Source organism: Lynx rufus, unplaced genomic scaffold (assembly GCF_022079265.1).
Source record: "Lynx rufus isolate CCGP_SWC_20201006 ecotype Redwood Valley unplaced genomic scaffold, mLynRuf1.p SCAF_11, whole genome shotgun sequence".
NCBI lineage: Eukaryota > Metazoa > Chordata > Mammalia > Carnivora > Felidae > Lynx > Lynx rufus.
Window position 1 is genome coordinate 59,976,843 of NW_025814825.1, and position 12,979 is coordinate 59,989,821.

Sequence of the window (12,979 nt, forward strand, 5' to 3'; positions counted from 1 at the left end):
GACCATCATCCATTTTTAAAGGAATTTCTCCTATTTTAATGCATATTTATATGCATGTATATATACATACATATTCACATACACATACATAGACATGAGTGACTTTTTAATGCAAATATTGCTTTTCCTGATATTGTTTAACCTGGTTTCAGCTTTCTACACTGGGTCCCAACTGGGTCCTTCTCTCTTCCTGACTTTGTCACAGTCTCTGGCAGACCTCTGCCACTGCTTTCCATCTGTGTTCGTTGGCCTCAGCAGTCAAGGAGCTGAATGGCTAAATGCTGCCTTCAAATGGGAAATGGGTCAGCAGTGGAGTGAGGGATGCATTCGATTAGCTTTACCTGATGGCCAAAATTCCTTTCAAATGGGGGAGAACATAAACCAATATCAGGGAGCATTGTATATGGTGAACAAAATATACTTATCATTCATTCATTCGTTCATTCATTCACTGCACACACATTTACTCATTTAAAGCTGTGTGAGAAGATTTGGTATGCTATATTCAAATCTATGGAATCCATAGTTCTATTCTTTGGGGGCACAGAGTATCATTTTACCACTTCCGGAAAATGGTTATTCCAAACAGCTGCAGTGGCCCACTCTCCCTGCAGTCTCAAAGCTGCTGTCCCAACATAAATTTCCTGCTCTACTTTCAGAGGATACAAATCAAGGAGCTGCTTAAAGTGTTACCTAGAGCCAAAGCATAGGCACTGACTTTCAGAGTTTGATGTTTTTAAGACTAGATTTCTCGATATCTGTTTTTTGTGTCTAAGGACATGAAGTTAGTTAGTTTGCTCCAATGAGGCTCCACCAGAAATGGTAGACCCCACAGGACATTCGTCTGGGCCTGGAGGTATCTTCTATTGTCTCAGTTGCGGGCATGGGGTACCACTGTCACATAGTGCTTGGAGGCCAGGGATGAGACTGAGTGTCCTACTATTCACAAGACAGCCCCCCACAGCAAGGACTTCTCCAGCCCCAAATGTCGATGGTACTGAGAGCCCCTGATTGCAGCTTGCTTTAGTTTTTTTTTTTTTTCCTATTTCAGCTCCTATGGAAACCCGCTTCACACTCGATTTGCAAAAATTATATCCATATTTAAAATGTGCCATTTCATTCTTGCTAAGTGAAGTGTGTCTTGTTTTCCACTGAAATGATTTCTCAGATTATGGTTTCATCTGTTACTGTCACCCTATTGTCACCTTACACACAAATGTTATCATTTTTTCTTATCTTAAAGATAAGAGGCGCTTGGCTCTTACTCCACTGGAACAGGTGTGCTCGCAATAAACAGGCTTTCAAATTTGGGAGTCTGCATACACTGGGAGGTATCCATTGTGCGTGTATTGTGCAACAGGCACTTACAACACATGCCTTAGGGGCCACTTATGGCTGTTGGAATGCCAACGTGCATACCTCCCTTGTTTATCATGTTAGATTAATGTTGATATTCTTTAAGGAATATTTGTTGAGCCTGCTTTCATGCAGACTCTGGTCTAGGCACAGACTTCTAGTGGCAAACAAGACAGACAAGATCTCTGTCCTCATGAAGTTCATATTCTAGATGGGGAGGCAAATGGTACTCAAATAAACCAGTAGCTCAAGGACAATTCCCATCAGTGATAAGTTGATAAATGCTATGAAGAAAAATATATATACCTAGATGGTAATAGGATAGAGAAGGGGTGGTTGGGCAGATGGGGTTTGGTGGGATGGTCAGGGACAACTTCTCTGATCATCCAGGTTGGAACCAGGCAGTTTGGGGCATGGAAGGAGACAGTCCTACTCAGCAGGCCCTGGGGGCTTATTGACAGCAGGTCAACATCTGTCCCTGCTCCAGGTCCCACTGAGTGTTCTACTCAATGAGACACTAGTGGACACTTGCCCACACCCCCAGGGAATGTCAGAGTTTGAATAGAGTCAGGGGACATTCAGGAGGCACTGGAGGTAGAGAGGAAGCTGATGGGAAAGATCAAAAGCCAAGAAACCAGATGGGGGCCGCTGAAACAGAGCACGTGAGACACAGCGCAAGGATGACTGACCTGGGCCGGTGCCCACAGGGAAGGACAGAAGGGCAAATTCAAGCCATATTGAAGGGGTCAAGTCCACCAGTGGGATGTGTGGTTGAAAGGAGGCAGCAGTGATGATTGCAGTTTCTGGCTGGATACAGTACAAATGATGCTTTCATTTAAGACTTTTCTGCAGATTTCCTTGAGGAGATTTGCTGTGCCTTTACCTCCTCAGATTAGAAGACATATACGGGTGCCCTTATGACTTTATTGAAGTGTTCGACGGACGGCAAGTTGCCTCACTCTCCAAGGGCAGATTTTGTGCTGGGGCAGAGCTCACCTTCCTCTCCTCTTCAAACATCATGACTGTGGTGTTCAGAAGTGATGCCATGATCACCAACACAGGGTTTTATGCTCTGTATAATGCCATTCAGCAAGATGAAAGGGAGAGTGGTAGGTATCCTAATATTTACCCTGGATGGAAGCTAGATCTAATTTGTGTCCTTTCCCTTTAAGAGAGGAGATGCTTTCTAAATCTGACCTGCAGAGTCCACCGTCATTAATGCCATCCTGAGTGACGTCCACTCTAACAGTCCCCAGCCAATCCCTCACCCTGCTCTGCCACTCATTGTCCTTTTCCACCACCAAAACATCCTGGCTACAGAAACAGGTGGCTGAATCTCATATCTTGCATTGACTGTGTGTGTAGATGAAGGACGCAAATGAAGATCTTTCTTTTCCAAAGGAGGGGAGGATGTAGTAGGGCCGATCCTTCTGGAACAAAGCTACCTCATACTACAACTACCAGTCCACCTGATTCCAGGTGAATTCAATACAAAACCACCCAGAGCACTTATACAGACCTCTTAGGATGTGGGGAACATTCCCGAGCTCTCAGTGGAGTATGCTCAGGGTGAACACGTAACTTATCCTCCAGTCAGGATACTTTTGAGAGTTTAAAAGGGACTCTAAACTAATTAACAGGCATTACTTGCTCTATGACAGTTATAAACCAGGACTATTCCAGGCAAAGCAGGACATAAGGCCACCCTACTTAGAGTCTCATAGCCTAATACAGAAAAATGAGCCCAGGTGCTGGGCATTCCTTCTCTAACTGCAGAAGGTCCTAGAGTTTTGGAGACAGCACCACAGCTCAGAAGCCTCTGTCTTCCTGTCCCCCAGGTGCATCCCTGAGACTGGTGAATGGCAGTCACAGGTGTGAGGGCCGGGTGGAGGTCTTCTACAATGGCACCTGGGGCACAGTGTGTGATGACAGCTGGGACATAACAGACGCCAGGGTGGTGTGCCAACAGCTTGGCTGTGGTGAGGCCTTGTCAGCCCCAGCTCAGAGCTACTTTGATGGAGGCACTGGCCACATCATGCTGGATGATATGCAGTGCATGGGGAATGAAGCCAGGCTGTGGCAATGCACGCACAATGGATGGTTCTCCCACAATTGCGGGCACCATGAGGATGCCAGCGCCATCTGCTCAGGTGAGCCCCCAGGACACAGCCACCCTCAGAGACAGTCTTGCCCACCTGCAGCTTCTGGGAAGGGAGAAATCTATGCCAGCAATTACTCAGAAAGGAAGCCATGGCTTCAAGCCATCTTTTTAAAGTCAATTTGTTTAAGAGTTAGTGTCCTTTCTCTTATTGTGTCTGTAAACTTTTCAAGTTTCCCCCTTAAAAGTTGTGATAATTAGATAGAGGACTTGTGTCATCAGACATCCCAGTCCTGGATAAGCATGCCACAGTGTTGGTGACAGTCCACTGCCCCCTGACTAGGACTAGCAGCTGCTGTCCAGAGTGCTGAACATGTGCCAGGCTCAGTGCCGAATCCAGCTCATTCATATGCTCACTTCATGTTCACAATCTCTAATAAGAGAGATGATTGCATTCTTATTTTATTGATAAGGTAACAAGGGCATTGTCTCGATGACATGCAGGCCCATACTCTGTTAAGTATTGCCCCCAAGGTACTGTATGAAAGACTGAGCTTGGCTCTGTTACTAATGCTCCTCCAGCCCTATAACTGACCAAAAGGAAATACATACCAACTATTTTAATTGCTTTCAACTTTCATACTTACAGCAATTAGATGAACCATCATGAAATTGAAAAGCAGAGTGTTCCCCCTCATCCAGTGGGCCCTGACGTAGGCTGCCAATCTTTAAACAACATCGATGGGTTTTTATACACACTCTCAACTGCCCGGAAAGAATGTGTTTGATCCTTAAACAAACAAACAAACAAACAAAAATAGTACCTGATATTCTTTTATCAATTACATGACTATCCTACTTATTCTCTCTTTGGTCTTTGAGTAGGTGTTGATGGCAGTCCAAAAGTGGGACCAACAGGTATTGTTCTTCCATACGTTTCAACTGCTCACCAGGCCCCTGAAACATGTGGTCCTGGCTACTCTTTAATCCTGTAATTGGGGCACAGTCGACAGCATAAGCCTTCTGTTGCTAATGAACAAGAGCGACGCATCCCGTTAGTGTTGACAAAATGGCAGGGCTGGGGGCCTGCAGAGGGTGGGGAGAGGGCCGGGGGTAGAGTTCAGGTTCACCAGAAGTGTAGTATCTGGGTCCCAAGGATGCCCTGAGTTGGCACCTGCAGTGAGAGAGAGCTAGCTGCTTGCAGGGATGATCATGCCATAGATGCTGTGGGAACCAAGGAAATGGGAAGCCCAGGTGAGCCCCCAGCGAGTTGTATCAAACTACACCTATCCACACACTTAGTGTGCAGATGTCCCAACTCTTGGGTTGGACAGTCATCTCTGTCCAGTGGGACACAGAGAAGTCACAGCTTGGAATGTCAATATTTTTTACTATTTTAGAGGCATATTTTGGATAAAAGTCCTTGCTCACAGCATCATTTTTTCTCTGTATATCTTCACAGACTCGACTGGTGACAGTCCTGCTACAGGTATGTCAGCTTTACGTAAACCCTTCACGTGTTTTTTTTCAATATATGAAGTTTATTGTCGAATTGGTTTCCATACAACACCCAGTGCTTATCCCAAAAGGTGCCCTCCTCAATACCCATCACCCACCCTCCCCTCCCTCCCACCCCCCATCAACCCTCAGTTTGTTCTCAGTTTTTAAGAGTCTCTTATGCTTTGGCTCTCTTCCACGCTAACCTCTTTTTTTTTTTTCCTTACCCTCCCCCATGGGTTTCTGTTAAGTTTCTCAGGATCCACACAAGAGTGAAACCATATGGTATCTGTCTTTCTCTGTATGGCTTATTTCACTTAGCATCACACTCTCCAGTTCCATCCACGTTGCTACAAAGGGCCATATTTCATTCTTTCTCATTGCCACGTAGTACTCCATTGTGTATATAAACCACAATTTTTTTTTATCCATTCATCAGTTGATGGACATTTAGGCTCTTTCCATAATTTGGCTATTGTCCTTCACATGGTTTTATACTTGCCTTCTTTTCTTTTTTTGTTTTTTATTTTAGACAGAGAGAGAGAGAGAGAGAGCATGAGTGGTGGAGAGGAGCAGAGGGACAGAGAGAGAGAATCCTAAGCAGGCTCCACACTAAGAGTGGCTTGATCCCACAACGCTGGGATCATGACCTGAACCAAAACTAAATTAAGAGTCGGACACTCAACTGACTGAGCCACCAGATGCCGTTTGCCTTATTTTCTTTGGTTTTTTTTTGTTTGTTTTTTTGTTTGTTTTTTTGTTTGTTTGTTTGTTTTTGAGAAAGAGAGTGCACATGAGCAGGGAAGGAGCAGAGACAGATGGAGAAAGAGAGAATCCCAAGCAGGCTCTGTGCTATCATCAGTGCAGAGTCCGATGCAGGGTTTGAACTCATGAAACGTGAGATAATGACATGAACTGAAATCAAGAATCAAATGCTCAACCAACTGAGCCACCCAGGCACCTTGTGCCTTATTTTCAATGTTAGTGCTTCCAACAGCTGGATAAATGCTCTCTTCCTTTTACATATGAGAAGCCCCAGCACAGGGGGTCTTTAATTTAAATTCCACACCAAATCCATTTTAGCCATGAAGTGGGTGTTCTGTGTGTTGTTGGTGCTGATTCCATCTGGGATTTGTATATCACATGGGGGATCTTCTAATATGAGCAGTTTTATGACTGGACGGTGATACGTACTGGGGCTTACATTGTCCTTGCATGTTTTCATTAAAACACATGCTCAGACCCATCTGTGCATATGGGTCCAGAAAGCCCTGTCAACCATACGTCACTGTCATTTGTCCTCACGAAGCCCTGTAATCTTGCGGGACACGTATAATGGTCTCATCTGACAAACAACAGCATTGGAAACTCAGAGGAGTTCCCAAAGCCAGCTTTTGCAGTTATTGGCCAAAGCAGCCCTGGAACAGGTGCCCCTCGCTCCTGCTGCCTGTGCCCTCTGACCCCTCTGAAAACACCAGCACATCTCAGTGCCTCCTTCTGATGGGGTGTCTTTACCGCATCTTGCAGATGAAAACTTCCACTGTGGCGGTTTGCTCACAAATAATTCGGGTTCCTTCTCCAGCCCTTGGTATCCTAAAAAATACCCCACAAATGTGGTGTGCGCCTGGGACATACAAGTGGATGCCAGGGCTCATGTCAAGCTCACGTTTGATGTGGTGAAGTGAGTAAATACCTCCCACTTTTACTCTCCTCTTTGCCCTGTCATAGACACTGTTGTGCTGCCCACTACCCCTAACCCCACCAATAAGCAAACAAACAAACATAAATAAAACCCACCTTGCGTAGTTAACTCTCAAAAAGTGAGGAAAGCCTGGGAGGCCTGCTCTGTAATATCAAAACTTTGATCAAAACTTTAATTTTTTTAAGCTTATTTATTTTTGATAGAGAGACAGAGTGTGAATTGGGGAAGGGAAGAGAGAGACGGAGACACAGAGTCTGAAGCAGGCTTCAGGCTCTGAGCTGTCAGTGCAGAGCCTGATACAGGGCCCAAACTCATGGGCTGTGAGATCATGACCTGAGCTGAAAGTTGGATGCTTAACCGACTGAGCCACCCAGGCACCCCAAAACTTTACTTTTTTAAATAAATTTATTTATTTATTTTGAGAGAGAGTGAGAGAGAGAGACAAAGAGAGTGAGTGGGGGAGGGGAGAGAGAGAGAGGAGAGAGAGAATCCCAAGCAGGCTCTGCGCTGTGAGCACAGAGCCTGATGCAAGGCTCAATCTCATGAACTGTGAGATCGTGACTTGAGCCAAAACCAAGAGTTGGACACTGAACCGACAAAGCCACCCAAGCACCCCCTTTTAAGGTACAAATATTTTAAGGCAGCAATTCTAGTTCCAGAAAATCAGTCTACTGATAAAGTCTTGTGCATAGAGGATAATCATGGCAGTGTTCTCATAGGAACACTAGATTGGAAACCATCTAATTGGCCATCAGTAGGGGATCAGTTAAACAGGTTTGGGTCCATCACACACATAGGGGGTATTGCTAGGGAACGGTCTACAAGAAAACCTCGAACAACACTCCAGTGGCTGCCTTCTGTGCTTAGACTCTATCTGGAAGGGAACAAAAAGAAACTGTTCATTGTAGCTTCTTCTAAGAAGCAGAATGACATCAGAGGGACTAGTCAGGGATTAGAGAAAAATGTACTTTTCACCACATACCTGTCAATAGCAGTTAAGTTCTATTCTTTGTGCTTGTAATCCATATTCGGGAAATGCAATTCAATGGAAACTTTACAAATTAAAAGGATTTTATAAACAGGAAGATACATACTGCCTCTAGCAACAGGGTCCCATTTCCCTCCGATCTGTGCAAAAAGACGTAGGTTTCAGATACCTCTTCCAGAACCTTCCCTTCCTGAACCAATCTGTGCAGTGCCTGGTGGAGGAAAAGCCTCAGCGGATGGAGTCTGAGTGATATCGTATCTTCATAGGATGGAAAACTTCTTTGGATGTCCGTACGACTTCATTGAAATCTTTGATGGCCCACAGAGCGAATCTTTTTCTCTGGGAAGATTCTGTTCTGGTACAACCCCAGTATTCACCTCCTCCTCAAATCGCTTGACAGTGGTCTTCCACAGCGACGCTATTGTCACCAACATGGGCTTTTTTGCATCCTATGAGTCTCTTGTGCAAGACGAGAACAATACCGGTAGGTCCTTTGGTCATTTTGGCCCCTGTGCTGCCTGGTAATGAAGACAAGGGTGGGTGACCGAATCTGACTGGGCACCAGGGACTGGAAAAGGTCCCCACGCTCCTTTGTTTACCCCCAAGATCTGACAGGGGTGGGGGGGTGTGGTTGAATACCCAACACCGCGTGGAACCACACGTCCACACACACACCTTCCGGTATTAGAGCACATCGCACGTGCTGAGGAGGGGTCTTGTCTGACGCTGTCTCCAAGCCCGTTTCGTTCAAAACAGGCGTAGTCCCTTAAAGCTGCGTCAAGATGTGGTTCCCCAAGAGAGCCACAGCTAGTGTCAGCATGCCTGGCGCTGCCCACCTCACACGGGGCTTCTGGGGGCCTCCTTTGGCCTCTGTCAAATAGTCCTGTCTGGGGAAAAAGCTTTGAAACACACCCCTCAAAAACTCACATTGACGTGAGAGTACTCTTTGCGGCCCCCTTGAGCCCTTGGTGGCTCCGTCCCCACGTCTGAGAGGCGAGCCCTCAAAAGTGGGTCGACTCACAGGAAATTCCCGGGACCTTCCTTGAGGGCAGGGGCAAAGGAGGAGCACCCAGAGCATGACCCAGGCGTGTCCGCGGTCCCCAGATGTGGCCCTCAGGCTGGCCGGAGGCAGCCACCGGTGCGAGGGCCGCGTGGAGCTGCACTACAACGGCACCTGGGGGACCGTGTGTGACGACAGCTGGGACCCGCGTGACGCGCAGGTGGTGTGCAGGCAGCTGGCCTGCGGCAGGGCGGTGTCGGCCCCCGGCAGGGCGCATTTCCACCAAGGCGTGGGCCCCATTGCTCTGGACGACGTGGAGTGCGTGGGGACGGAAGCCAGGCTGTGGCAGTGCCTGCACAGCGGCTGGTTCTCCCACAACTGCGGCCACCACGAGGATGCCGGCATCATCTGCTCAGGTGGGCCTGATGCTGACACAAGCGGGTGGGCGAAATGACATTCCCACTGTACTCAGAGCAGGAGGGGGTCCTGATGTCACTGTTTCCCGAGCTTCCGCCACTCAGATGCCCCTGCGTGGCTTCTGCCCACCTCCCACACGCACCACACCTTCCTTAACACTTTTCCTTCACGCGGACTCCTCTTCTTTTATTTAGACGAATTCATTTTACGAGGAATTCCTATATCCCCACCATACATGGACAGCCAGGATCAGCCGCCATAAATAGACAATACGTACAAACAGACACAGCAGCAACATAGCAATACGAAAATGTTTACAAATTAAAATAAACAATGAACTATCAGGGCGCCTGGGTGGCTCAGTCGGTTAAGCGTCCGACTCCTGGTTTCAGCTCAGGTCACGATCTCAAGGTTCGTGAGATCAAGCCCTACGTTGGGCTTTGCGCCGACAGAGCCCTCTCTCTCTCTCTCTCTCTTTCTCTCTCTCTCTCTCTCTCTCTGCCCCTCCCCCACCTCAAAAAAATAAACAAAGAAACTTAGAAAAAAATAAACGATGAACTATCTATTCTGATCAATTCATGCCCACGCATATCTGAATATGTCCTTAATCAGAATGGAATTCAATGTAGATTTTTAGATTATAATGTTATATAAATATGCGACTCTTAAAATAGAAGATGCATCACCTCAAATTATCTCGCATCCCACCAGTGATGAATCATACCTCTGGGAAGCATCTCTTTGGTTCATCTCCCTTGTTGCCCAGGTGACACAGAGATGACTCCTAAAGTCACAGAGCTGGGAAGCTGGGAGCCCAGGTCCCAGCCCAGGGCTCTTATTCCTCAGTTTTATCCCAATTGAGTTTCTGCAAATAAATTCAGTACTTGGAGTCAGAAGCCCCAGTCTATCTCTGCATCCTTCTGGATTTGGCTGGGAAGAGGCAAAGTGGCTTACCAGCTAGACCTGGCCGAAATGACGGGAGGATGAAGGAAAAAGCAAGGGTGGCAATACTAGAAGGTTCTGAGAGGAGAAGGGAGAGGTCAAGGGGCAGAATCAGTGTTGAAGCAAAACATGACCGGAAGCCACATGCTGACTGTGACATCCAAGGACAGGGCTGGGGCTTCAAGAGCAGGGAGGTGTGGAACCAGGACCCCTGGCAGAGCTACTCAAGGTGGGTCAGAGGTGAAGGGGAAATGTCACATAACAGCTGCTCAGAGGTCTCCACCCTGGCCCTCGGCTCCCTCCAGGTGCTCAAGTGGCCAGTGCACATCCTTGAGACAAATGTAGTCCCACGCTTTGCAAACTGACATTTGCTCTGGGAGGCAAGACCCACACACCCAGGAAGAATCACAAAACCAAAGCAAATGGCAAGCTAGGCATTCCACATAAGGCAACCATCACTGGGGGCAGAGTTTAAAAACAAATTAAAGACATTGTGATGTCCCGCAGCTGGACAGAAATGAGCCCAGTGACCCAAGACATCTGTTGGTTGTTACCATGGCAACTCGGGGCTCACATGCCCAGATTGGGTGTCGTCTCTCCCTAGAGCCAGGCATGGACCTTTCTGTTCCAAATAAGCAGATCAACCTCTTGGGTTTGAGAAAAATGAGTTTGATTTATGTCTCTCACAGCCTCTCTGCCTTACTCAACACCATCAGCTGCTGGGAGTTACCCAACTTCAGGTAATTTCAATTGTTCTTTTTTTTTAATTTGAGAGAAAGAGAGAGCATGAACAGGGGAGGGGCAGAGGTAGAGAGAGAGAGAGAGAGAGTGGGGGAGGACAGAGAGAGAGAGAGAGATTCACAAGCAGGCTCCACACTCAGCCTGGAGCCAGATGCGAGGCTCAATCCCACAACCCCGAGATCATGACTGAGCCACCTAGGCACCCCTTCAATTATTATTGATTAACTGTAACTTGTCTTGGCAAATTCACCCTGGGCAGTAGGGCTGTGGATAGATCCAAATGTCCTGGATCTATCACCCTGGCTTCATCATTCGTGAGCTGTGGGATGTTGAACAAATCTCTGCACCGACCTCCCAACCCCGCCCCATGCCTCAGTGTCTTCCTCTAGATAAGGATAAGGAGGAGGATAATAATATTTGCCTCCTAAAGCCATTCTGGAACTCAGTGCTCTCTCTGTGTAGAGCAGGTGGAGCAGTGCTTGCCATGTGGGGCGCACTATTCAGATGCCAGCCAGCTCCTTCCAAGCACTGCAGGGGTTTAGCTCTGTCTGTACTGCTTTCTACATTTCTCCCTGACAGAGTTGTAAAGAATGAAGGAGCTAAGGGGCACCCAGGTGGCTCATTTGTTGAGCGTCCAACTTCAGCTCGAGTCATGATCTCACAGTTCATGGGTTCGAGCCCTGCATCAGGCTCTGTACTCATAGCTCAGAGCCTGGAACCTGCTTCAGATTCTGTGCCTCCGTCTCTCTCTCTCTCTCTGCCCCTCCTCCACTCTCTTTCTCTCTCTCTCAAAAATGAATAAAAACATTAAAATTTTTTTAAAATAAAAAGAATGAAGGGGCTGAAAGCATCACTTGGTCTTTCCCTGACTCTGACCGGCTCAACAGTTGACAGGCTCACATTTTAAATTAGGTCAGCTGCTTGTCTGCGGCACAATCTTTAAGAGTAAAATGCAATATGCAGAGGGGTTAGGAAAAAGAAGTGACCCCAAACCTCAAAGAAAGCACCAGGGTAGGTTATACTGGACAGCAGTGATGCCCAAAGAATGCTTTCTTTAAAACATACCTGCCACGCTCTGATTTTCTTGAGTGTGCTTTAGCTGCTTGTCTTCCTGGTGCACGTGGCAGCAGGGTGATGGAAGACTCCCCCAAAGAGCAAGGACCTGAGAAGGGAATCCATCTAGAATAGAAACTGTAGATAGTCCACAAGGCTGAGGGCCCACCGACAGTTAACTGAGAGTTAAACGTGCTTGTCACCTAAGATGTTGTATCCTGTTGTGTTTCTCTCTGTCCTTAGCATCTTTCCCAAAGCCGGCAGAAGTGCCCACGTCAGCAGGTAAGCTGTTTCTCTCTCCTCCATGGCCTTCCCTCATTCAAGTTTTAGCTCAGAATTACCCCAGTGTTACTACCGTGGGAGAAAGTGTCCCCACTGGAAACACTGCTCCTCAGCCTCAGGTGGGTGCCCAAGGGCTGAGAGTGGCCCACTGACCTCAAATCTCCCCCCAACCCCACCTTGAGCTGTCTTTGGCTGTGTCCCCATGAGCTATTCTTGGCTGTGTCCTGAGCACATCCCATCTCTGCTCCCTTCTGCGACGCTGTCCTCTGAACACGAAGGGCGGTCTGGAATAACTGCCCTATGAGCTCCCAGGAGCATCTATGCACATGTGACAGCACCTGATCCCGAACCAACATAGATGGAGCCTTGTGATCATCATTTGATCAATGTGTGTGCAAGGGCAGGCAGAGAACATTGTGCGTGTGCATGCACACACACACGCGCACGCACACACACCAATTGGTGTGTGCATGTTAGCATCTCATGAAAAAACCCAGCAAACCCTGTGAGTGCCAGAAGCCAAGACTTCAGGACACACAGTGAAGAGAAGAAATGGCTCCATGATGAGGCGGGTCTCTGGGCCAGCGGGCTAAGGAGCAAAACCATTTCCCAACCGTCACCTCAGGAAACACAGGGGGTAATACTCAAGGCAAAAATTAAATGAGTGAAGCAGAGTGAAAGGGGGAGTAAATCTATCGCCATCCATCACCCGTGCACAATTTCCAAGAGCTGCTGGCTCTTCTGTGGCCTTTCGGATGAGCCTTGATGGAAGTCATTGCTTGAAATTGTCCCCCAAGGTCTGGGTCTGCGGCTGGTGAATGGGTCAAGCAGGTGCGAAGGCTGAGTGGAAGTCCACCATGCGGACACCTGGGGCATGGTGTGTGATGACAGCTGGTCCATAGA

At 47.6% G+C, this 12,979-nt stretch overlaps 1 protein-coding gene across 1 annotated transcript in view; it reads left to right on the top strand.

Moving 5' to 3' along the window:
* The window catches only part of LOC124506403 (deleted in malignant brain tumors 1 protein-like), a 107,796-nt gene that overhangs the window by 69,286 nt on the left and 25,531 nt on the right, over positions 1–12,979 (top strand). Inside the window, 4 exon segments of the mRNA XM_047072463.1 lie at positions 777–788; positions 3,195–3,506; positions 8,042–8,125; positions 8,746–9,082. Coding sequence (XP_046928419.1) covers positions 777–788; positions 3,195–3,506; positions 8,042–8,125; positions 8,746–9,082 — 745 coding nt within the window.